The sequence below is a fragment of the Staurois parvus genome, unplaced genomic scaffold (genome assembly GCF_062004578.1).
Source record: "Staurois parvus isolate SC_StPar_1 unplaced genomic scaffold, SC_StPar_1.0 ptg000668l, whole genome shotgun sequence".
NCBI classification, from domain to species: Eukaryota; Metazoa; Chordata; class Amphibia; order Anura; family Ranidae; genus Staurois; species Staurois parvus.
In genome coordinates, this window is record NW_028318464.1 from 4011585 (window position 1) to 4039321 (window position 27737).

Consider the following 27737-nt stretch of genomic DNA (forward strand, 5'->3'; position numbering starts at 1 on the left):
GAATGACATAGAAGAAGGCGAGGCGCTGCACAAGCTTTGTACATATCTACATGTACTCCAGTCCAGCAACAAACGCACGCGTTGTCCTCACTCAGCAATCCTGCAGAGCACACACATTACAGCTATGACACTTATCTGAAAGTCTCTGCACTTCTTGTTCTCATTGGTTGTTGCTGGTCAAGTGAGCTCCTCCCAAAGGATTGTGGAAAATGTAGTCACACCCACCTGAGAATGGCTGGAGTGTGAGTCTCCGGAAACCACAACTCCCAGCATCCCTCGCGGGGAAACTCACCCTGATGTCTGTGCCAGCACTTCCCCAAGTCTTCACTTCCTCCAAATACAACGTGAGTGTGGCAAGGTAGGTGAGGGCAAAATGTCTTCCGTGTGTGTCAGCAGCTGTGTATTGTCCTCTGAGCAAGGGGGGAGGGGTGGGTGAGGCGCTGCAGCTTCTGTAGAACCATAAATCCCAGCATGTCCTGAGAGTAGCAGGCTGGTGGTGTGGCAGAAGAGCTGTGGAGGCTGAGTGAAGGGGCAGTGCTGGGTGCCATGTCACCTATGAGCAGGTGACACCTTCCTTGATGATATAGTGGTCTGTCAAGCTTTGGCTGACAGTATTCTTTTCTATAGAGGGCCCTCTTCACTCTTCCCATATTCTGAAATGTTCCATTATAGTGGGCAAGCTGCTGTCAGTTTTGCCAGGTTAAGTGATGTACTGTGTTGTAAAACTTTATTGAGAGTGTACAAAATGTGTTTTATAAAACACAAAAAGTGCAAAATAAATAAACCAAAACAAACAGACTGGTGAGACATTGGGGGAGATTTAGTAAAACGAGTGCATTGGGAATCTGGTGCAGCTGTGCATGGTAGCCAATCAGCATCTAACTTCAGCTTGTTCAATTAAAGCAGAGCTCCAGTCAAAGATAAAAAATATAAAAGTCAGCAGCTACAAAAACTGTAGGTGCTAACTTATAAAAAAACAGCCACTTACCTGTCCCCTGATCCAGCAGTGTACTCACCACAGCTGTTGTCCCAGACCGTCCTCGCTCGCTGGCATCTTAAGTGTGGGCACCCGGCTGTGACAGCTTGTGACTTCACAGCCGGGTGCCCACTGTGCATGCTGCTCCTTGTGAATGGTCCTGTAGTCTTCTGAGACCTGTCACATGTCCGAGAAGACTACGGGGAGGGCAACTTCCATTTCCGATCACTGAGGCAATCACAGTGAAAGTGGGAGCAGGTGCCTGTCAAAATCAGGTACCCACTCCCCCCTGCTCCCCAAAGGTGCCAGTTCCTCATGGGGAGCGGGGGACCAGTACTTAAAGCAGAACTTCCCCTTTTGGGTGGAGCTCCACTTTAAGGTTTGGTAATACAATGTGGAAGCTGATTGGTTACTATGCAGAGCTGCAGCACATTTTGAACTCTCTAGTTTTAGTAAACAACCCCCTAGTGCAGGTGTGTTTTCCTTAAAGGGTAACTCCACTTTCATGGGAAAATATAGCAAAAAAAAATGTATAGCACATACAATTGCTACATAAGTCATACTGCATTTGAATGTTATTAAAGTGGCTGTAAAGGCTCAAGGGTTTTTACCTTCACGTATTCTATGCATGACGGTAAAAATCCTTTTGTGTTTCCCCTCTGGGTCCCCCCAACACCAGAGTCCCACCACTGATACAGCAATGTGTACGAGAGCCTCGGCTCTCTGGGGACTCTCCCACCTCATTGGTTGAAACACATTGCCTGTCTATCACAACCAGTGAGCCAATGAGAGAGAGAGAGAGGCTGGGCTGAGCTGTGGCTCACTGTGTGAATAAACACGCAGCGCCGCAGCTCGAGAGCCCCAATAGAAAGCAGCTTGCTGTAAGGGCACTTGTCAGAGGAAGGAGGAAGGAGCGTCAGTGGGGGGACTCAAAGGGAGCAGGATTGGGGCTGCTCTGTGCAAAACCACTGCACAGAGCAGATAAGTATAACATGTTTGTTATTAAAAATCTATTGAATATCGCTTTCAAAACTACCTTTCAATTTCAGTATTCAGTGCTGTTAATTTCTGTAATATGCAATACAATATGGCAACCTGGAAGCTTTCTGTACACAGATGGGGTAAGGAACACACCAGAAATGTTATTTCCTGCTTGAGTGATTGGCTTAATGATTTTCCCAGAAGTCTGCACCAACATACAAGTCAGATTTTAGCCATCCTCTACAACAAAAAATTCATTTTTGGAGAGATACTCCTAAAGGGCAGTCACATCTAAAGGGATGCAGACCCTGCCACTTTCCTCATTAGAACAATGAAAATGCAGCAGCTGACTGATAATTGAGATTGAATGTTACAGCGTAAGGACAGTACTGCCGGCAGCTGTCACAGAGATCAGCACTGATCACCAGTCAGTGCCATTACTCAGTGCTGTCAGTCAGTGCCTTCTATCGGTGCAGCATCATCAGTGCCTCCCCATCAGTGCTTTCTATCAGTGCCCATCAGTGCTGCCTATCAGTGCAGCCTCATAAATGCACATTAGTGAAGGAGAAAAATTACCTGTTTGCAAAATTTTATAATAGAAGCAAAGAAACTTTTTTTTTAATTCCAAATGTTTTGCTCTTTTTTGTTTATAGCGCAAAAAATAAAACATCCAGCGGCGAGTAAATACCACCTAAAGAAAGCTCTATTTCTATGGAAAAAAATTATAAAAATTTCACATGGTACAATGTTGCATGACTGCGCAATTGTCATTCAAGGTGCAAGATTGCTGAAAGCTGAATATTGGCCTGGGCATGAAGGGGGTATAAGTGCCCAGTAGGCAAGTGGTTAAAAGGGAAGTATGAGGCTGAAAAAAAATTATATTCACCTAGGTGGGTGCAGTATCAGTCCCCCACCGCTTCTAAGACTGAGACCTGAGCAATCAAAGACCGCTGATCTCTCAGCTCATGGTCTTCAGAGAGCCAGTGACTGCCCATCCATTGCTCATTGAAGTGCTAGGCTGTGCAGGGGGTAGTAGTGACTGGGTCAGGCTCTCAGTAGCTTGCTGAGAGGCTGTACTGGCTGGCAGTCCAAGCATTAGGGTGGATCCTGACTTTAAAGGCTAGATCTTTTCAGACCATGAACTGGCTCAGTAACATCAGCTGACATCCGGCTAAAGCCTGAAATGCACACCTGTGATCCATAGGAGAATTAGGGCCATACTTCTGCTTTACTCCTGGTTCACACTGATGCGGTGTGGAATTCGCAGCATTTTCAGTGCAAATTCACTGCATCACAATCGCACCCCGTTCATACTAACCGATGAGGGTGTGTATGTGAAGTTTAACAACACCCCGAAATTGGTCTGCAAAACGCGGTGTGATGTGCAGAATTGGATCACATAGGTGTGAATACCTATGCGATGCGATCCAATTCTAGTGCGGACCAAAAAAGGGTCGTGCACGTTTTTGGTGCGGGTCCGGTGCGAATAGAGCCATACAAAATGTATGGCTCTAATCACACCACATACAAATCGCATGTGATTTGTACAGGAATGCAGTGCGGGTCCTGTGCGAATCACATGGGATTTACCGCACCGCTGTAGTGTGAACCTAGGCTAAAAGAATTCTAGCAAACACAAACACAATGTAATGCCAATTTTTTTTTAGCAAACTATAAAACTGATCTTACACTGTGTAAAGAGAAACTTAGTGGTTGTACAGGCTGAATGTTTTTTACCTGCATGCATTCAATGCATGCAGGTAAAAAACCTGTGTGCAGCAGCTCCCCCAGCCCCCTCAGTACTTACCTGAGCCTCATCGAGATCCAGCGATGTGAATGACAGCAGCAAGCTGCTTGCTGTGGGGGCACCTGACAGACAGGAGGAGCCAGGAGAGCCTGCGGGGGACTCAAGAAGAAGAGGATCCATGCTGTTCAAAACCAGTGCCCACCGTAGGTAAGTATGGACATGTTTGTTATTTTACAAAAAAAAAAAAAATGAATCTTTAGAATCGCTTTAACATGTCACACTTTAAAATTGTGCATCCCAATGGAATGACGACAAACTATGGTACATTAAGTTATCCATAGGGGATACTTTAAAAGACTTTACAGGTTACCAATTTAGAGGTAAACCTGAGCTTTTGCGCTGAAATTATTGTTCTCACTCTGCAATTCGTGGTGACACCTCAAGTGTGGTATGATCACTGTTTACATATGCGTGTGGGAACTACGTGTATGTTTGCGCATAAGGGGATGGAAGCACTTTATTTAATAATTTACTTAATTTTTCTACATCATCTCTTTAAGTATTTAGCAGTTTATATTTACTAAAATAACTGCAATTCCATGTTCTGTGTAATGTGGGAGACCAGATATAGTGAATGCAGGGTCCTGGGTTTAGTAACACTTTATGGGGCAGTTAAATGTCCCTGTCCTGAATGCAGAAGTATCGCGTTCAGGAGAGGAACTTTTTTGCCAAAAAACATGTATCAACGTACATGGCTCTGGCTAATGAAATTAATAAATGTCCAGGTGCTAAACGCAGATACATTTTTGCTGCGTTTAGTGTTTTTCTGCTGCCGGTAGAGTTAACGTCTGTGTCAGTTCCAGTGTACATGTAGCCTTATCATGCAAGAAGGTAAGAAGTTAGTGAGATGGAATTTCATTTTATCCAGGTCAGGTCAAGTTTCATTTTCTGCTTCAAAATAAGGGACAAGTTTAAAGCTTCGCTGGGTCATCAGCCGATAAGGAAAAGGAAGTATAAATAGCATCAGAAAGACAGTATAATATGTTCATTGTGTTTACAATGAACAATAAAAAAAAAAAAGCTTTGACAGCTGCTGCATAACTTACCTGAATGGATTCCGTGCCTACATCATAATTGTAGGAGTAATGCAGGCCATAGATGGATCAAAAACCGGCCGTTTAAAAAAAAAAAAAAAAAAAAAAAAATCGGTCGTTCAATAGGCCGACGTTACCACCAACGGTAAAAAAAATCGGCCGATTGTTGTCCTGTCTATGGCCGGCATTTAATTACTTCTGTCCCTGCAGAGAGCTCCGCTATTATATTTGACATTAAAAATTATAGTGGTTGCAACAATGTATCTATTTGTAATATACAAAAAGGTGCAGCGCTAAAACACAAATAAATGAACGTGTATACACATGCACAAAATCATGCAAAGATATAAAGTGATACTATGCACTCATATATATGCCACTATATTGTGGCTAATATAACGTGAGGAAAAATTGCTATATCCAAGGATAAGTCCAACGTGAAGATGTGAACAAGATCTCAACCGATCTATGGATTTCCAAACGACACAGACTGTGCACACGGTGAAACAATGAGGATACAGATTGTACTTAATGAGTATCTGTTTGTGTGTGGGAATAAAATATCCTAAGACATATTGCACTACTGGCCTCCTCTGTTTCTTCTGAGCTCCTGTGGGAGCCAGGCACATTTATAGAGTGGTCATCACCTAATGAGAAGGCTGAGTGCAAAGCGTGGGATAACGAAGGGGACCTGACCAGATCTGACCAGACCTCTGATGAGACATTGGAAGTCTTTATATTATATAAAAGCGCATAAAGGTTGCGCATCTGGTGAGTGCGTAATCTGTATCCTCATTGTTTCACCGTGTGCACAGTCTGTGCATAAAAAATTCTGCATGTCAGTTCATGGCAGCACTAGCTGCAACAAAATCAATAGCTAACCTGTATTCATGCCCTAAAACGCATGTGAATAGGCCCTCCAGGTAAGCTGTCATAAGAGAAGCATGGAGGCGGTCATTGCTGATGTCTCCTCAAAATTCTGGGTTTTTTTGCAGGTAAAAAAAATTTGAAAGTTCCAGTGCGAGCTGTCAGTGAGGGAACATGGGCCCTGAATATGGGTGTAACATGTTATGAAAGGTGAACTTATCCTTTAAGTCAGGGTTTGACAAATTTGCATTGAATCTAGGAGCCAGCTAAAAAATTGGGAGTCAATTTTTTTTTTTTTTTTTTTAGCTTAGCATGGGTTGTCAGCACTCGGGGCAAGGCAACTTTTAGGCGACAAGCTTCACGTGATTTGCCCTGCACCAATCACAACAAATCCTCTCATGTTTTAGGCACCATTGCTAATAATGGCACCTGAACCTGTGTTTTCAGTGATTCTGCTGCAATCCCAAAACACCCAGGTGTGAATGGAGCTGCCCTGGTTCACACATATGCGATTCTGGATGCATTCTCAAACTTACAGATTCACATGACAGGCTAGATATTATGTGATTCACGGAGATGTGATCCACACGCATTGTGTTTTGAGTGCCATCATTCCAGACTCACATGTGATAGGGTGGCATGCGGAGATAAGTGTTCACATAGGATGGCTATTGACTGGAGTTTTTGCAATGAAGTCAATGGGAGGCATTTTTGCATTGACATCTGAGAGGCGATTTAGCATTGAAGTCCGTGGGAGGCGACTTTGCATTGAAGTCCGTGGGAGGCAGTGTGTGAACCCAGGCACCAGGACGCAATTTCTAGTCGCCATAGCACCTGGAATTTGTCAAGCCGTGCTTTAAGTCCCCAACCCAAGTGATAGCAGGGTGGCATGCGGAGATAATTGTTCACGTAGGATTGCTATTGACTGGAGTTTTTGCATTGAAGTCCGTGGGAGGTGTTTTTGCAGTGGAGTGTGTGGAAGGCAGTGTGTGAACCCAGGCACCAGGACGCAATTTCTAGATGCCATGGCGACCTGGCACCTGCGATTTGTCAAACCGTGCTTTCAGTCACCAACCCAGAACTAGTATGCACATAAGGACCTACAATCATTGATGTAAAAGTTTTGAGTTAGTGGGTGTATGTTGGGAGACTTTAAAGCCGGGGTCAGCAACCCGTCGACCGCGATCCATCTGTCGACCATGGGCAGGTGACTGATTGTGAACAAGTACCCATGTTGCCAATCCTTTGTTTTCTGCACAGTTTGCAGAGCACACGGCACATGCTCAACCAATCCTAGCCTGTGGAGACAGCCCCCACCCCTTGCATGCGTGCATGGGGTAAGCCTCCGAAATAGCTTGGGCGGGTTCAGGCTCTTGAGCAAACACCTCTGAGCTCTTCGGTTGACTGCAGTCCGTGCCTCATCCCCTGCCCTGTCCTGTGATCCATCCAGGGCATTTCCAGGTGAAATCATTTGAGAGGAGGGATGGCAGGGATCAGCACCAGAATATACAGCTCTGCTATAACAGCTTCCCTGCGCCACTCTGCATAAGGAAAGAACTTTTGTGCTTTCCTCACCCCTCCTATACTATACCCTTCTAACCGTACTCTGCCATACTGAGCCCCTAGTACCATGCCCTCCTGACCCCCCAATACCGTGCCTTCTTGACCCTCCTGTACTCTGCCGTCATGAGTCCCTAGTACTGTGACCTACTGAGCCCCTGCATGTACCCCCCCCCCAATACCATGCCCTCCTGACCCCTCAGTACTGTAACCTCCTGACCTCCCTACACCATACACTCTTGGTCTCCCTGTACCGTGTCCTCCTGACTCCCTTGTACTCTGCCCTTCTGAGGCACTAGTACCGTGCTCTCCTGAACCACCTGCACTGTACACGTCTGACCCCTCTGTACTCTGCCCTTCTGAGTCCCCAGTACCATGTCCTCCTGACCCCCCAATAGCGTACCCTCCTGACCCCCCCAGTACCGTGTCCTTCTGACCCCCCCAGTACCGTGTCCTTCTGACCCCCCCAGTACCGTGTCCTCCTGACCCCCCAGTACCGTGTCCTCCTGACCCCCCAGTACCGTGTCCTCCTGACCCCCCAGTACCGTGTCCTCCTGACCCCCCAGTACCATGTCCTCCTGACCCCCCAGTACCATGTCCTCCTGACCCCCCAGTACCATGTCCTCCTGACCCCCCAGTACCATGTCCTCCTGACCCCCCAGTACCATGTCCTCCTGACCCCCCAGTACCATGTCCTCCTGACCCCCCAGTACCATGTCCTCCTGACCCCCCAGTACCATGTCCTCCTGACCCCCCAGTACCATGTCCTCCTGACCCCCCAGTACCATGTCCTCCTGACCCCCCAGTACCATGTCCTCCTGACCCCCCAATAGCATACCCTCCTGAACCCCCCAGTACCTTGCCCTTCTGAGCCCCCTTCACTGTACCCTCATTACTCTTCTGCCCTCCTGAGCCCTTAGTACCATACCCTCCTGACCCCCCTTGTCCTGGGCCCTCCTGACCCCTTGTCCTCTGCCCTACTGACCCATTTACACTGTTCTTCATACTGCGGACCTCTGTATACTTCTCTTCATTCTATTAACGTCTGTATACTACCCTACCTACTGCAGACCTCTGTACACTGGCCAGCATCCAAGTGACCTCTGTACACTGCTCTACATCCTACTGACCTTTGTACACTGTCCTACCCACTACTGACCTCTGTGCATTGCCCTACCCAATACTGACCTCTGTGCATTGCCCTACCCAATACTGACCTCTGTGCATTGCCCTACCCAATACTGACCTCTGTGCATTGCCCTACCCAATACTGACCTCTGTGCATTGCCCTACCCAATACTGACCTCTGTGCATTGCCCTACCCAATACTGACCTCTGTGCATTGCCCTACCCAATACTGACCTCTGTGCATTGCCCTACCCAATACTGACCTCTGTGCATTGCCCTACCCAATACTGACCTCTGTGCATTGCCCTACCCAATACTGACCTCTGTGCATTGCCCTACCCAATACTGACCTCTGTGCATTGCCCTACCCAATACTGACCTCTGTGCATTGCCCTACCCAATACTGACCTCTGTGCATTGCCCTACCCACTACTGACCTCTGTGCATTGCCCTACATCATAGTGACCTCTGTACACTGTCCTACATCCTACTGACCTCTGTGCATTGCCCTACCCACTACTGACCTCTGTGCATTGCCCTACCCACTACACTGCCCCGCATCCTAGTGACCTCTGTACACTGCCCCGCATCCTAGTGACCTCATATTGCCCTACATCCTACTGACATCTGTAAACGCTCTGAACTCTCCAAAAATGTTATTACCAGTGGGGTTTTTTTGTGCACAGACTCTGGAGCACTCAGAATCTGGGGCAGCTGTGCATGGTAGCCAGTCAGCTTCTAACTTCAGCTTGTTCAGTTAAGCTTTGACAACAAAAAAATTGGAAGCTGATTGGTTTTTATGCAGAGCTGCACCAGATTTTGTAAATTAACCCCTATGTGTGATAGCACATATGCAGTGCTAGGTTCTCTTTATAGAGATATCAGGGGCCTGAATGTCTCCCTTGCACTCAGCCACAGCAGATTGGGGGCAGAGAATCTCTGATCTACTCTTCAGCCAGGTAGGATTTGGCAGCTTCGAACCCGAAAGTGCTCAGTTATGCTTCAGGTTCAAGTATTGCAGAGAAAATTGGGTAACAGAAAACATTTTGGGCATCTTCGGTGATTTTAAGGTGAGCCTTGGAAACTTGGTGATGGGGAAAGGGAGGAGGGGGGTGTCATCTGTTCTGCCACATAGAAGTGATCAGATTGTTGTAAAGAATAAGCTGGGAGTCGTCTGCTCATCTGAATGGCAGTGACAAGGTTTCAGAGTACTTTGCAGAGACTATTAAAACATTCACATCAGTATATCTAAAGGAGTCCACAGCCTAATGTCCCTGTGGCACATTCACATACAGGGCCAGGCATTTTGTGATGAAGTTGGTTGGCCTAGAAGAATTGTTTCACAGTTTGGGAGGACACCAGACCCCCTGGTGTAAGTTCACACAAACAGGAAAAAATCATACACATAGTAGTATTCGTGGGAATCAACCCCTGATCAAAGTAAGGCAAGAAGTTCAGACTATAATATGATGTATACTTCTTCCTTTTTTCTTTTTTTTTCTTTTTTTTTTTTTAGAAATGAATGTGATTAGAACTTTTTATGCAATTAAAACATGTGTTTAGGTAACAAGTTCTTTCATATATGAAGCCAGTGATATCTTATCACATGAAGTAATTTATTGCTTTTCGTTATTTGGTGTATTATTGACTACAACATTGTTGCAAAACCACATTCTCGTTATTTTACTTATTGTACTGCTTTTGTCTCAGACATGATTGCCAAAATGGACAAGAAGCAATTGACCGAGAAGATCTTGAATCATGCCCTGGGGATCATCTACCTCCTGACTGGAGAGGTAAGTTTAACAGGATATTTTCTAGTAGAGGTAAGGGCTCAGTCACATGTGTCAATGCCACGTGTTTATGGCAGTTATACAGCATTTCTAAAGTTTCATAACTGTCCAACACCAGCCATGAATATTACAATGGTACCACACAGTGCTGTTCACACAGGAGTGATAGCATTGTGTTGTGGTAAAAATGAGGCAGTTTGTCGCTTTCATGAGGCAACAACACTTGTCAACCGCCTCCATTGATTTCAATGGTGATGCCCAATAACTGCACCTCAACAGCACCTAGGGAGTTTATGGTGTGTTAGTGAAGCATTTATGACGTGTTAGCTGGACACTGGGGGAGAGACAGTGCAGGCTCCTGTATCCCAGAATGTATTGGGAAATAAAAGAGAACTAGGACAAAGCAGCTTGAGCCAATTCTTGTTTGTACAGCACAGCTGTGTGGTAAGACAATTTCCTTCTTAAAATAATGTGTCCCTGCACAGCCAGAGATAAGGGGGGGTACCACTAGTCCTCCTGTACAGGCCCAGGCCAGCAGGGGGGCCCAGGCAGCTAGGTGAATCGTATGTGGCCAGGAAGGGTGATCGGTACAGTGGGGCATGCAAATACTGGAACTGTTCCCCTGTATGACTCCCTCTGCAGCAGCTGAAAGCTGGCTTCTTCTCCTCTTCCTCTCACTGGTTTTCAGCTGTTGCAGAGAGCCATACAAGGGATCGGTACCAGTAACGTCCCCCCCATCGCACCCACCTACCTCCCTTTGCACCATACCCCCTTAGTGCCAACTTCCCTCCTCTCCTTAACATCGGCAGCTGCAAGCACACAACAGGATCCTTCAGGAAGGAGAGTGGGGGAAGGGTCCAGTAAATATGTCACATTTACCGGCTCCGTCCTTTTTCTAAATGAGCACAATGAGTGATCGGTACTAATCACCCACTGTGTTCATTCATAGCTGAAATATAGTAATCTTTTTTTGTGGGGGGGGGCTGTTAGGTTGGCTGTATGGGGCCCCATGGTTTTTTAACAGCCCTGGGTACACTGTTCTCACCTTAGAGAGAAGAGCTGTGAGAAATGCCATGCAGCCATCACTGGAGTAAGTGTATGTAGATTTGAAATGTTTGCAAAGAGGATGCGGGACTTCAGCAGTGCAGATATGCATCAAAGGATGAAACCAGTATTTCATTTTTAAAAAATTGCAATTGTCAGGTTTCTGTGGTGTAAAAAAATAAGACAAAGATAAATAATTTCATAACTTTTTTTATACCATTAATGTGACCTATAAACTGTAAAACCCAATTGAAAAACAAACTGATATCTTTTAGTGGGGGGGAGTAAACACATAAACTAAAATTCTGTGGTTGCATAAGTGTGCACACCCTCTAACTGGGGATGTAGCTGTGTTCAGAATTAAGCAATCACATTCAAAATCATGTTAAATAGGAGTCAGTACACACCTGCCATCATTTAAAGTGCCTCAGATTAACCCCAAATAAAGTTCAACTGTTCTAGTAGGTCTTTCCTGACATTTTCTTAGTTGCATCCTACAGCAAACGCCAGGGTCCCCAGAGAGCTTCCAGAGCATCAGAAGGATCTCGTTGTTAAAGGTATTAGTCAGGAGAAGGGTACAAAAGAATTTCCAAGGCATTAGATATACCATGGAACACAGTGAAGACAGTCATCATCAAGTGGTGAAAATATGGTGCAACAATGACATTACCAAGTACTGGACGTCACTCCAAAATTGATGAAAAGACCAGAAGAAAACTAGTCTGGGAGGCTGCCAAGACCCTACAGCAACATTAAAGGAGCTGCAGAAATATCTGGCAAGCACTGGCTGTGTGGTACATGTGACAACAATCTCCCGTATTCTTCATATGTCTGGACTATGGGGTAGAGTGGCAAGTCGGAAGCCTTTTCTTGTGAAGAAAAACATCCAAGCCTGGCTAAATTTTCCAAAAACACATCTGAAGTCTCCCAGAAGCATGTGAGAAAATGTGTTATGGTCTGGTGAAACCAAGGTTGAAATTTTTGGCTGTAATTCCAAAAGATATGTTTGGTGCAAAAACAACACTGCACATCACCAAAAGAACACCAAACCCACAGTGAAGCATGGCGGTGGCAGCATCATGCTTTTGGGCTGTTTTTCTTCAGCTGGAACTGGGGCCTTAGTCAATGTAGAGGAAATTATGAACAGTTCCAAATACCAGTCAATATTGGCACAAAACCTTCAGGCTTCTGCTAGAAAGCTGAACAGCATGACAACAACTCAAAGCATACATCCAAATCAACAAAGAAATGGCTTCACCAGAAGATGATTAGAGTTTTGGAATGGCCCAGCCAGAGCCCAGTTCTGAATCTGTGGGGTGATCTGAAGAGGGCTGTGCATAGGAGATGCCCTCGCAATCTGACAGATTTGGAGTGTTTTTGCAAGGAAGAGTGGGCAAATATTGCCAAGTCAAGATGTGCCATGCTGATAGACTCATACCCAAAAAGACTGAGTGCTGGAATAAAATCAAAAGGTGCTTCAACAAAGTATTAGTTTAAGGGTGTGCACACTTACGCAACCATATTATTTAAATTTTTTTTATTTTTACTTCCCTCCACCTAAAAGATTTCAGTTTGTTGTTCAACTGAGTTGTATAGTTTATAGGTTACATTAAAGGTGGAAAAAGTTTTGAAATGATTTATCTTTGTCTCATTTTTTTACATCACAAAAACCTGACATTTTAACAGGGGTGTGTGGACTTTTTATATTCACTGTACATAGGTGCTTGACTAGTATGTAACCAAGTGCAGTTCATTTTGACAGTTCTTTGATCAAAAAATACACTTCTAGAAAGCAGGACAGTTGCAGCATTGTATTACATTACTGCATGCATACCTATATAATTATTTAAATAAACTGCATTCGTACATGCATACTTAATGCATAGGCTGCATTCGTACATGATGCTTAAACTGCATCCATACATGCATATTTGATGCTGGAACTGCATACATACATGCATGCATGCATACTTGATGCTTAACCACTTACCTTCCAAAGGATTTACCCCCCTTCCTGAGCAGCCATATGGCGCTGCAGTACTTTAACTGACAATTGTGCAGTCATGCATAAATGAAATTTACGTCCTTTTTTCCCACAAATTGAGCTTTCTTTCAGTGGTATTTGATTCCTTGTGTTTTTTTTATTTTTTTGCGTTATAAACAAAAAAAGACCAACAATTTTGAAAAAAAACCTTATATTTTTAACTTTTTGCTATTAAACATGTCCAGTAAAAACATTTTTAAAAAATCGAATTCATCATAAATTTAGGGCAAAATGTATTCTGCTACATGTCTTTGCTATAAAAAAAAATCCCAATACATGTAAATTAATTGGTTTACGTGAAAGTTGTAGCGTTTACAAATGGCAGTATATATACTGGAATTTATTTATTTTTTCCTCATAATGGTGGCGATCAGCGACTCATAGCAGGACTGCGGCAGGCATTCTGACACTGGGGGAACTGACTTGGTGTTGCTGACATCCCCAGTGACACCAACAGTTATCAGTGCTAATAAAAAGCACAGACACTGTTTAACTGTAAACACACTGCTTTGTATGGCTCTGCTATGCAGAGCTATACAAAGCAGTGTGCATTAGCTAACAGGGGAGAGATGTGTATTGTTTACATACAGGTCTCTCTCCCATCGGAAATCCAGGGAGATCACTAGGTCCCTATGGGGAATCACCGGCCGGGACCTGGTGATTGACAGCTGAGGCAGCAAATGGCAGCGCAGGTAGGGTGTGCGCACTGTAGCAGTATTTCTATTATAGGGCGGAGCGGAAGCGGTTAAACTGCATGGATACATACATACTCAATGCATAACTTGGATACGTAAAGGCATATGCAATACATAACTTACATATGTACATGCATGCCTAATGCATAACTTGCATACGTACATGCTGAATGCATGAACTGCATACGTACATGCATACTTGCATAGACTGCATACCTATACTTGCATGAACAGCGTAAGTACATGCGTATTTGCACAAACTGCATACTTATATGCATACTTGTGTGAATTGGATACTTGTATAATTTGCATACTTACATACCTATGTACTGGCATAGCTACATGTGTGCTTGCCTGCGTATTCACATAACTGTAGACCAAGATGGTTATGAACCTATATCCCTGCACAGCTAGGTGACAATATAGTTGCTGCCTTTTTGACTTAAAAGGTCCCACAAGAGGGAGGAAACCGAGAGGCAGGTGCATTGCTCTCAGGTCCAGTGGACTCGAAGGGGGGGGGGGGGGGTAATCTGGCGGTGTTGGAATTTCACAATAAACCAAGGGTATCTGGGCCACTGCGTTTGTCTGGCATTTCAGCTGTTCCAGGTGGTGGGGCTGCAATGGATTGCAGCCGCATTACCCTGAACTTACCTGTACTTGGACGTTAAACAGGGTAGGCCCTGGTTAATACTTTGAGAGAAGACTGCCTGGGAATACCAGGTGTTGTAAGCGTTTCCCCTCCAGAGTCTGAGTCGGCTGTGTTTTGAGAAGCCTCTCAGGCAGAGGATGCTAGTGCAGTCTCTGAGGTACTGCAAAAGGGGCCCAAACCAAGTACTGAGTACATATGCATGCTTATACTTTTCAGAGGTCCGATATTGTTCTATGTACAATCCTTGTTTTATTGATTGCATGTAATATTCTCATTTTCTGAGATTGTGGATTTGGGGTTTTCATGAGCTGTAAGCCATAATCATCACAATTATGACAAATCACCTTTTAAGTTGGATTACTGAAATAAATGAACTTTTGCACGATATTCTAATTTTTTGAGTTTCACCTGTACTTACCTGTAAAATCTATTTCTTGGAGTACATCATGGGACACAGAGGTGCCTTCCCTGTTTCTGGAATTTCATTGCTTGCTACAAAAACTGAAGTACTTCCTGTGTAAGAGGGGTTATGTAGGAGAGGACTTCTTCTCTGATTGGTTGGCCATTGTCCATTCACCTATAGGTGGCATATAACCCCCATAGTCATGAATAGCTTGCTCTGTGTCCTGTGATGTTCCAAGAAATGGATTTTACAGGTAAGTACCGTATGTAGAAAATTCCAATTTTTCCTCTATTGCCAGGAGCTATGAGGATTATGTAATGGTGTAGTGCAGTGCACTGCCAAAAATGCTACATGCTATTTTCAAATGGATGGGCTGACTTAACACAATGCATGTTAATGCATGGCATAAAGTGTGCTAACGCAGTGCAAAAGTGTGAATGTGTTCCTGCTGTAAAACCATAATTCGCATTTTTTCAGCATTGTTGTTTATTCTACAGGAATACATGGTTGTAAAGAAGAATACACCACACAACAGCACACATTTACTGACTGGAGATGTAAGTTTTGCTGCAGAATTTAAAATTTACTGGTTGGCTCCTAACAAATCAGCACCTGACCACAGTATATGTGGAGTTTTCTTTTAAGTTTTTATTGCACGCTAATTAGCTTATAAAATGTTTCTCTGAGATTACTACCTAGGTAAAGATCACATGATCTCTGGCTATGAGCTGCATACTGGGTGTTTTGGCAGCCATTAGATATGCCAGACAGAATTTATTTGTCACTTCGTTGAGAAGCTCCACTTTTAAAAGCTATATAATCTCTTAAGCTCAACCACAGTTTATTCATTTTATTTAGTAAGGCAAAGAGAATAGTGCACTAACCTTTATGACGTAATAGGAAAATGTCCCTTTTCAGACACTAAAATCTAGTTACTCTAGTTTTTAAAGTGTTACCCTCTTTGCAGTCAAGTTTTTTTTAAACACTATATGTTTGTGTTCACATTCAAACAGCATACCTAAAAAAACATTTTTAATTATTTTTCTGGTTGTTTCTTTGTAGCAGTTTTGAACATTGGGCTCTATATATTGGTAATTTAAAGTGAAATATCACTCTCACTCAACCTTGACTTTTATCTCTAAGCCTTATGGTGCTAGCTTTAGAAAACAGATAGAAAGGTATATTATATTTACTTTTTTATCTATTTCTTCAATTACTTCTTGGTTTCTAGGCCTAGGCAAATTATGTCATACATCCCATGAGTCTTCAGGAGCGAAGGCGGGGGGGGGGGAGCTTTTTCAGCTAAGCACGCTCTCCTACCTTCATGCCTGAGCTAAGGGCAGATGGATTCCAGGAAGTAAATGCTACATGAATCTTCTGCCCTTACTCAAGATGGTAGTGGCCAGAAATTTTAAGGGGTGTTTCTTCTTTCTTTTTTTTCTTTTGCCAATGCTTTATACAAGTAAAGCATTCAACAGTGCAGTACCAGACAAAACAGCAGCAAGGTCTCAAATCAAATGAAATACTGTACGATAAGAGGACATACAGAGTATGTACCCAAAAGGCAAAATCCAATAGTATAAACTGAATATCATACACAAAATACCAGTAATTTTCGAAGCAATTTCTCAGCAAAATAAAGCATGGGATCATGGATGGGGGAGTTTACTTTAAATACTAAAAAATAATTAAATTGTGTTTTTTGATTTGTGGTGCTCAGTTACAGTGTAGATCCTGTTTAAGCATTGAGGATGGACTTCAGCTATTAGTTATAGGGCTCTCAATATTGGTTTTGTTCAGAATAGCTTGCAGTGTGCAAATAGGGAACAGATTTATGGACTGATTTTTCTTTTTTCTTTTTTTCTTTTAAGTGCCTATCAATGCACCACCCAAGCTTTGGGATATTTTAACCCTTTGTTAGGACAGATAGGGTGCACATTAGTTTAAAACTGATAAAAGATCTGTCAGCGCAGTACAGACAGGGTTAATTATGGTAAACCTAACTCACTAGACCTCTTCTAACACTATATACAAAGAGGAAGCGAAGTAGGATTTTTCAGGAAGGAAAGAGCAAGTAAAATTGTAAGCAGTAATTTTTAAATATGTTTTCTGTTTCAATATTTTGTTCAAGGGTTTCAAACGGAGTACAGACGTACATGTATGAGTAGCAGTGCAGCCATGTGCAATTAATAAACATACCAAATCCAAGTCAAAATAAGCAGCTGACTGCATATATTTGAGGATCTGCAACAAAACAAGGCCAGGCTAGAAAATTACTTATATTTGGAATCTAAAAATCAAAGGCTAAAGTTGCCCTGGTGTATAGCAGAGAAACAACGTCATGTAGTCATTGTATCAGTGTATCCACAATTTGTCTTCCACGCCAAAGGGAGGGGAGAGGTAAAACAAGTTAGTTCAATACATGGTTGTAATTACCTACTAATTAGGGTAATTTGTAAATATTTTTGTGAATTAATAGCTACTTTACATAACACTATAAATATAAAGTATGTGTTATCCCAATGTGGAGGCAATACACTTTAATAAACTTTAGTTCGTTTTTTTTTGTACTGCTTTATTGAATGATTTTTTTTCTGTGTTTTAGTAAAAGCAAAAGATCACTTGCATTGCTAATCATTCCTCTAGAGCAGGGGTGCTCAACCTGTGGCCCTCGGAGCCCTCTGATGTGTTCCTCGACCTCAAACTGAATTCAGGCATTTTGGTGCGCTTTCAGAAATAGCACTGCACCCGCAAGATATAATAGAAGTCTATGGAAAAGTGCAGCTAGCCCACTGGAAAGCTGCCGGTGCACTGCACTGCAACTGCTGTGGGGGTAAACTGCTGCACATAAGTGTGAGAGCAGCTTTGTAGGGAGCTCAAGACAGCAAGGGCTCATTTAAATTTGTGGTTTGGGGGGGTCTGTAAAACCTCACAGTTGAGACCTGTTTTTACCATACACCCCAACCACTAATGTAGCATCAGGGGTTGTAATGGCAACCCTTCCCCATGCTCCAGGGAGCCTATGTGGCCTCCCTGTCACATTCTGTTTTACACTTGGACAGGAGGGATGGCATATAACCAATCCTTTCCATTTCCTTCCTGCAACTGCTGAAAGCTGGTTTCTCTTCCCTCTCCCACCAGCCTTCAAGGGCTGAAGGACGAAAATGTTCATTATGCTATTCAAAATAAAATATTCAAAATTCTGATCCAATACATTTCATCGTGGCCCGCAACCAGGTACCAAATCACTTAAGTGGCCCTCACTCTTCAAAGGTTGAGCACCCCTGCTGTAGAATATGTGGCACCTTTTAAACAAAAAAAATAATTAGAAGGTGAAAAAAGGTTTATACTTTTGTATTTAACAAAACTCCTATATTTTAACAATGCCCTTCAGCCAATTACTCAAGAAAGAATTGCATGGCTAGCTTTGCTTCCGATAAGCTCTTGAATTGTTTAAATATATTTATAAATCATATAGATAGCTATTTTATACAGGGCAACTTGGGTTTGATTGCTCTGACTTTCTTTTGTATTTTAAGGTACCAATAAAGTGTGGTGACATATCCATATATTTCTCTATGGAGGAATGGGATTACATAGAGGAAAACAAGAACCTTTATAAAGATGTGACCGTTAATAATGGCCAGTCCTTCAATGAAATGAGAATGGAATCCAAAATAAGTTTAGGTGATTATTTAACTTCCTGAATATAGTAAATGTGAAACATATTCTTTACATGTATGGACAAATCAGCTTGCCAGAGACACATTTTTTGGCTAACTGAAGCATTTACCGGTACTGAAAAAAAAATTAGGGGTTGGTTCACTAAAACTTTTCATTACTGTGCATTTTCTGTCAATTTTTATTATCTAAATCTGAGTTTTCCATTTACTAATTTGAAATTTGACACAGGTACATTATTGATTTTTGAGTTGTGTAAAAGTCAATATACAAAACTTGCTTTCACTCTCTGAAATGCTGCTAGCCTTTTACTGATAACAAAAGTACACTTCAGTCAGAATTGAACGTTGAGCCTCAAAGTGCATCTAACCCAGTGGCCATTTTATTTTTTTTTTTTTGCAGTACACAGATGGGGTGGCTGCATTAGCTTTCCTTTTTTTTAGGCTTTTTTCCTTTGTTCTAATTTCAGTAATCCTGTGAATAAAATACGTCCTGTCCCTGAGTGGCTTTGTTCACTCACTTCACTGTATGTATAGAGTTAGCCATGGTTGTCACAAAGGGTGGACTTCAATGTGTGCCTTTGTTCATCTCCATTACATAAGGGATGATGTGATTTGATAGCTTACATAAGAAAAATAAGATTGTTTTGCATTGCTTGCTCAAAATATTATAAAATGGTGTTAAAACCAGTATTGAAAGCTTAACTCCTGGCAAACCGTTAATTACACATGAAATACATATAAGGAAGCTGTTTAGCTGCTTTACATGACAAAGGATTTAACTGTCTGTCCATTCAGTCCTAAGGTTTACATAACCCTACCAGGCAGCACAGCCAGGTGGATTGACACCACTCTTTCCTGCTACAGTAAAGAAATAGAGTGGTGTAATCTCCCCACAACCCGTCTGCTGACTGAACAATAAATGAGACGGATGAGGCCATTCCTTTGCTCGCTCTATTTTATTTCTCTCAGCGCTCCCTTTCCATACACTTGCATGCAGCACACCTAAATGGCTTCTATTGCTGCCCCTCCCTCTCTCACACTGAGTACTGCTATACAGTGAGTTGCAGTAGACTGATATCAAGTCAAATTCATGTACTTGTATTAGTTGCTTAAAAAAAACACATTATGATTTGCTATTACAGAGCTACTTTATTTAGGCTCTTTTTCATCTGTCTGGAGTTACATTTTTTATTGCAGTCCTAATATCTGAACAACCGATTTAATTTATTTGCTGATTGCAAACATTAAAGATGATGTAAGCAATATCATGCTTTTATCTGATTTCAACTGTAATGTGCAGATGTTCAAGACGACGAAATAGAATGTGTGTCGATACCTGATGGAGTGGAGGATACAGAAACAAGAGAAGAAGCCAGCAAAGATTTAGACATAGAACCAGATGTTATTGTTGGTGAGATTCTTTTAATTTTTTTGATTGTATGTAGCTTCTGACTTTTAATAAAAGGACACTTGCCTGTCCAGGGATCCAGCACCATCCTCACCTGGGCTGGTTGTTCACTAGTCACCGGGTTCTCGGCGCTTGCATCTTTAGTGTGGGAATCTGACTGTTACAACTTGTGCCTTCACAGCCGGCTTCTTACTGCACTTTTTGAATAGTCCCTGAGTTTTCTGGGACCTGTGACGTGCCCCAAAAAGATGCAGGTGATGGGGTGGCTGAACTTTGGCTCGGAAGAAATGGGAGCGGGTACCTGTGAAAACTATATAAACCCCCCCCCCTTAAAAAAAAAAATACATGCCAAATGTGGTGGAGGAGGAGGACTTGGAGGACTTAAAGCAGAACCTTACCCTTTTAAGTGGAGTTCTCTTTTAAACTAAAGGCAAAATAGAAAGACACTAGACTGTCACCAGAATTAACACAACAGTATTTGTGTTTTTGAGTCCCCATGTAAGATAATGTAACTTGTTGATCCTGCCAGCAGCTTCCTGTAGCAGGTCAAGCCGTACAGCAAAAGTTAGAATTACAGGAAGTTCATGTCTCAGCTGCTAAATGGCCAGACCAGCAGCAATTCAACCAGCAGGGGATATCGACTGCAGTGGATTGAAAGCACAGTTGCCTGTAGTTCAAACTGGAGGGTGACCATGTTACTACAGTATTGGAAGCTGGTGGCAACCCTTATTATAGAAAGTCTCATAGTGGAAGCACAAGAGCAGATTGTTTCAGCTCCTTGGTTTAGTGTTGGACCTTGGTGTTAAAACTGCTGGAGGCATTAGCTTTTTCATGTGTAGTATGCTCTGCTATGTCCTAATTTGAGGTATTGGGCCCCTGGGCTTTTGGCAATGTCTGTCTTGTGCTAAAGTGGATTGGCAGTGTCTTCCTATGCCGTTTCCAGGCTGGGAGCATTTTGTCGTCTGCACACTTGTTTTAAAGGGTAACTCCACTTCGTGGAAAAAAACAAAAACAAATAAAAACAATAATATAGCATATACTGTATAATTGCTACACAAGTCCAATCATAACTAAATGTTATAAAAATGTCCTTGACTTTTCAATCTACAGCGCTGTAATTCTCTGTTAAATGAAATGCAATATGGCAGCCTGTAGGTACTCTACACAGATGGTGTATGTAACACCCCCCAGAAATGTAATTTCTTTGTGTAATTGGCTTACTGAATTTTCAGGAAGTCTGCAAAAAGATACAAGTCAGATTTTGGACATCCTCTGCAACAAAAATATAATTTTTGGTGAGATTCTCCCAAAGGTAAATCATGTCCAAAAGGATTCAGACCCTGCTACATTCTTCATTAGAACCCTGCAGCTGATTGATAATTATAAAATCACTCTCATTCATATTCACTTTGCACATGGATACAGGCAAACAAACAGCTGTTTCTTCAGAATAACGCAAGATAGGAATCTGCATCACAGTTTGTTAATATCATTGTAATGGACTTTGATAACCGAGAGGGGAATGTTTTTTTTCTCAACAAAAGTTGTTACTCTTTAAATTTCCTGCCCTGGATGTATCTCTTTTACCCTCCTACGGTGGCACACCATTAGTCTGTCACTGCACACATTACAGCAGCTAATGCAACATCAGCTCATTTTAATTAATAAAACCCTACTTGGATCTGGCTAGTTTGGAAAATGTGATACTAGTGATGATGCTAATTTTGTGCAGGTGATGTTAATGATTCTGCAGCTATAACTGAACAAATGGATGAGATGCATGAACGTGGACATTTGGTGGATAAACCAGAGACAATCATTGATGCCACAGGTGAGTATTGTTCTTTAATACGCTTATGCTATGTGTGAAATACCTTTTCAATGGCTGCTGCCATTGTCTAATAATCCATTTATTCTTTGCACAGAGGATTCAGTGTTGGTGAGAACAGTGGAGGAATCACATTCTGTGCTTGTTCATGATGAAGCTCCAGTTGAAAGAACGTACATTACTGAGGAGTTCCAGGAGGAAAACTTTATCAGTAACCTCCCTAATGATTCTTACGATGTTGTTAATGTCATACCTGATCCTTTGCCTAATCAGCATGAACCTAAACCATTCCCTCTGGTTGAAAGTTTTCTCCATGAAAATAATACAACATGGGACAATTTGCATCTCATAAGACGAAAGAGTAGGAAGCAAGACCTGCATTCCAAAGCAGAACATTTTGAATTTGAAGCAATGCCTAATGAAGACCAGCTTGGTGAATTTGACAATGACTTGACATACAAATCGTGTCTTACCTTACCTCAAGAACCAGCTACACCTTTTATATGTGGAGAATGTGGCAAATGTTTCATCTCTGAGCCATTCCTTGCAGAGCATATGAAGAAGCATTCAGTTGAGAGGCCTCATAGATGCCAGCAGTGTGGCAGAGAGTTTGAGTACAGATCCCGTCTTGTAGTACACCTAAGAACTCACAATGGAGAAAAGCCCCATAAATGTGAGGAGTGTGGAAAGGACTTTAACTATAGGTCTCGTCTTCTCGTACATCAGCGTAAACACACAGGGGTAAAGCCTCACAAGTGTATTCAGTGTGGCAAACAGTTTGATTACAGATCTCACCTCCTTAGACATCAGCGAACACATACATGAATTTAGTGTTTCCCTTTCCACTGTCAAATATTACTGAGGAGACTGGTTTTTTCCAAGTCACTGATTACATAATGACAAATAGATGGCACATATACTGAAATGCAGTATATACTGCTGTCATGCATACCACAGAAGACAATAGTTTCTGGTGCAGCTTAAGCATTTTTCAGTCTGGGAAGTGTTGATAAAGAAACATTTGATTTATGGAGTAAAAATGATGTGGTCTTGGAAAGCTGTCCTACTATACTACCTGAGACCTGAAAGTCCTATATGGAACCTCTGCAATCCAGAAGCACAAGACAGCGCTTCAAGAGCTAATAGGTGGATCTGAATCTGATCAGAATGTGGACTTGAACATATACATACTGCAAGTTTGTAGTTCCACTTTCACTTGCTGTAGTTTAATATTCAGGAAGCAATGCAGGAATTACAAAAGTAATCAAGAGCATAGTTCCTTTTGGAGATATATAGCACACATGCATCAGACCAGTGCTTTATAGTCTGTGGAAAGTAGACCATTGAGGGGAATTGAGAAAAAAATTAATATACGTTTGATTTGTAAAAATCATAGATGGGCTCTTCCAGAATTTATTATTGGTAGTAAGTTCCAAGACAGTCTCTAATCTACAGTTAAGGCTACCATAATGATCTCTGTCCTTGGTGATGAGTGAAGACGTTTTTGCCAGAAATTAGATTTTCTCCAGTGAAAACAGTATATGCATCTAAAGACTGACCAGTTTAGGTTATTTCTTTTTCCATGAACAGCACAAAGTCACTGTATTTAGATTTTATATAGGTAACATGGCATCTTCGTCATTAGCACATCTTTGCATCCCCAAAGTCCTGTATTGAGTTGCCCCCCAAAGGCATCCCATGTAGTTTGTATGTTCTTCCATACTCTCCTGCATGTAAAATTGACCTTGTAAAATTCAAGTTCTGCTTCTGCTGTTCATGCCCCTTTCCTCTTTACAAATTACTATTAGTGGGGGTAAAATGTAGCTGTAAAGAAAATTGGGGTTTATAATTAACTTACTCCTGCCTTCCACCTGGCACCTAGGCAAGGATAATATCACACTCCTTCCAGCTAGATGCTGGGTAAAATGGAGCAGCCAAAATCTTGCATTAGATGAACTGGAGTGTCTTCTCATGAGATTTAGCCTGTTTTGCTTTCCCAAAGTTTTTTCCTGGAAGGAGGGTGACATTGCAATCAGCAATGCGGAGGATGGGGTAAGGTAAATATAAATATAATTTACAGATCCATATTACACTTAACAACAGTTGGTGATTACTTTAAAGGGGGAGGTAGCCTTGGCGATTTGAGCAGACCCTGCATTTTACTGTACTGTTCACTTTAACCACTTGTAAAATTGTGGCTGGGCAGATGTTTTCTTATCCTGTGTGGAAGTCGCATACCATCCTCCCAGTCGCGCCCCCCCTGGCCACACAGGTGTCTCCCACCAAACACAGCAGAACTGAGTGATCAGTACTGGGTCGCTGTGTTTGGCCCAGGTACCATGTAAGCAATCACATGCTAACCAAGTAAATAACTGTCATCAATGGCATCCATTCATGATTCATTATTTACTATTGTGATGCTTTGATTGGTCACAGTGATTGCATGGCCCTGTACCATATGATAGCTGTGGCCAATCACAGCATCACAATAATGAGTAAAACAAGAGTTCTGAATGAAAGCCATTCATGACAGGTAAAATGATCATCACTATAATGACACTGCAATACTTTAGTGACAGTATGTAAAGAAAAAAAAAAAAAATAATAATAATTGTATTGTTAAAAAAATATTATATATATACATACAGTGGATATAAAAAGTCTACACACCCTGTTAAATTGTCAGGTTTTTGTGATGTAAAAAAAGATAAATCATTTCAGAGCTTTTTCACCTTTTAATGTAACCTATAAACTGTACAACTCAGTTGAACAACAGACTGAAATCATTTAGGTGGAGGAAAGTAAAATTAAAATATGGTTGCGTAAGTGTGCACACCCTTTAACTAATACTTTGTTGAAGCACCTTTTGATTTTATTCCAGCACTCAGTCTTTTTGGGTATGAGTCTATCAGCAAGGCACATCTTGACCTGGCAATATTTGCCCACTCTTCCTTGCAAAAACACTCTAAATCTGTCAGATTGCGAGGGCATCTCCTGCGCACAGCCCTCTTCAGATCACCCTACAGATTTTCAGATTCAGGTCTGGGCTCTGGCTGGGCCATTCCAAAGCTTTAATCTTCTTCTGGTGAAGTCATTCCTTTGTTGATTTGGATGTATGCTTTGGGTCGTTGTCATGTTGAAAGATGAAGTTCCTCTTCATGTTCAGCTTTCTAGTAGAAGCCTGAAGGTTTTGTGCCAATATTGACTGGTATTCGGAACTGTCCATAATTCCCTCTACCTTGACTAAGGCCCCAGTTCCAGATGAAGAAAAACAGCCGCAAAGCGTGATGCTGCCACCACCATGCTTCACTGTGGGCATGATGTTCTTATGGTGATGTGCAGTGTTGTTTTTGCGCCAAACATATCTTTTGGAATTATGCCCAGAAAGTTCACCCTTGGTTTCATCAGACGATAACACATTTTTCCACATGCTTTTGGGAAACTTCAGATGTGTTTTGCAAAATTTAGCTGGGCTTGGATATTTTTCTTTGTAAGAAAAGGCTTCCTTCTTGCCACTCTACCCCATAGCCCAGACATATGAAGAATACTGGAGATTGTTGTCACATGTACCACACAGCCAGTACTTGCCAGATATTCCTGCAGTTCCTTTAATGTTGCTGTAGGCCTCTTGGCAGCCTCCCAGACCAGTTTTCTTCTTATCTTTTCATCAATTTTGGAGGGACGTCCAGTTCTTGGTAATGTCACTGTTGTGCCATATTTTCTCCACTTGATGATGACTATCTTCACTGTGTTCCATGGCCTTGGAAATTCTTTTGTACCCTTCTGACTGATACCTTTTAACAATGAGATCCCTCTGATGCTTTGGAAGCTGTCTGCGGACCATGGCTTTTGTTGTAGGATGCGACTAAGAAAATGTCAGGAAAGACCTACTAGAACAGCTGAACCTTATTTGGGGTTAATCAAAGGCACTTTAAATGATGGCAGGTGTGTACTGACTCCTATTTAACATGATTTTGAACATGATTGCTTAATTCTGAACACAGCTACATCCCCAGTTATAAGAGGGTGCGCACACTTATGCAACCACATTTTATTTTTTATGTTTATTTCCCAGTCCTAAAAGATATCGGTTTGTTTTTCAATTGAGTTGTACAGTTTATAGGTCACATTAAAGGTGGAAAAAGTTCTGAAATGGTTTATCTTTGTCTAATTTTTTTATACATTACAAAAACCTGACACTATAACAGGGATGTGTAGACTTTTTATATCCACTGTATATATTTACATACGGTCACCAGTCAGTGACCGTATGTAAATACCAGCCTTTTGCAACCACAATGCCCAGACATCCTGGGGTGCCTTCAGGTTTCTTAAGGGGTGCCTTGACAAAATGTCTAAAAATTGCCCAAAAGTTGTATACAAACCAGCAGGTGGATCAAGCCTGCCTAGTTACACAAAGCCACAGGTTTTCACAGGTTGTGCACCACTACAACTTTAGCCGATGAGAATGTTAATGATGTCATCAGTTCATAAGAAGGACATCAGCCCCTGCACAGCATCCTTGTTTGCTCCTTCCCTGCCCCTCTTCATCAGCACTAGGGTCACATTAGCTGAGTGAGAGAAAGTGAGGGAGTATAGAAACAATGGACTACTAGTCCGTACCAGTGTGAAAAGGTGTACTTGCTTTGGAAGAATAAATCACCTCTGATGTGGGTGTCCCACATGTGCAGATGTTGCTGCGTTCTGTAAAACTATTAGCTTCGTTTTTTACATTTTGTAATGGATGCCTCATTTACATTCTGCTTTTCCTAAAAACTTGTGCCAAAAAAATTAAGATTCACTATGCCTCATAGCAGATACCTTTCAATGTTTCTGGACATTTTATGGGTGTTTCTACTGTCCTGGTGCTCCAGGGCTTCCAAAATGTGATAGGTAGTGAGTAAATTAGATGCAAAATTGATGCTCACAGAAAGCCTGAAGGTGCTCCTTGGATTTGGGCCCCTCTGTATGGCTAGGCTGTGTTAAAGTTTTACATGTGTGGTATCTCCATACTTAAGAGTTATACCTCAAAACGCTTTCTGCTACTCTTTCTAAGTATGCCTATGATGTGCATTACAAATATCTTATTAATTGATGTGGGGGCCATACAAACTACTGAATACCATTTGTTTGAGTTGCTGCAATGAAATTTCATCAAAATAGACTAGCCTGCTGCATAATTTTTTTACTTTGATTTTCAGGGTGTCTTTGAATTCAATCCTCTTTAGGTTGATAATTCATTTTCTTTCCTGCATTGTCTAAAAGCTTGTGGAAAAAAATACTTTTTTTTTTTAATACTCTCACCTTTCTTAGAAAATACCTTGGAGTGTTATGGTCATTTTTGTGGGTGTTTCCACTGTCCTGGTGCTCCAGGGCCTCCAAAAATGTGATAGATAGTCATGAAATTAGATGCGTAATTTATGCTCCTTGAAATCTCAAAGGCTTTTCTTGGATTTTGGACCCTTCTGTGCATGTAGGCTGTGAAAGTCTCACATGTGGTATCCCCATACTCGAGATATAGCAGAATGTGTTTTGGGCTGTATTTATAAGTATGCCTGTGTGATGTGTGAGACATAACATCGAGACAACATTGTGGGAAAAAAACACATTTTATTTAGTTTCTTAATTTTCTAAAAAACGGAGACAAAAAAATACTACTTCAAAAACTCACCATGCCTCTCATTAAACACCTTGGACTGTCTGCTTCCCAAAAAAAGGAATCATTTGGGGGTATTTTGTTGCCTTGGCATTTTAGGGTCTCAAGAAATGAAATAGGCAGTCAGATTGTTTGTAGACTCTATAAGCTTTACACCGACTAAATAATATATACTGATTCA

General features: G+C 42.0%; 1 protein-coding gene across 1 annotated transcript; it reads left to right on the top strand.

The window, feature by feature from the left end:
* The first annotated feature begins 242 nt into the window (after window positions 1–242).
* LOC149447851 (uncharacterized) lies at window positions 243–27062 on the top strand. Its single transcript, XM_089651961.1, has 7 exons — window positions 243–358; window positions 10064–10149; window positions 15479–15538; window positions 18521–18668; window positions 19965–20075; window positions 21805–21903; window positions 21998–27062. Exons 2-7 carry the CDS (start codon window positions 10066–10068, stop codon window positions 22723–22725), a joined length of 1230 nt encoding a protein of 409 aa, XP_089508087.1. The 5' UTR covers window positions 243–358; window positions 10064–10065; the 3' UTR covers window positions 22726–27062.
* Window positions 27063–27737: the final 675 nt, after the last annotated feature.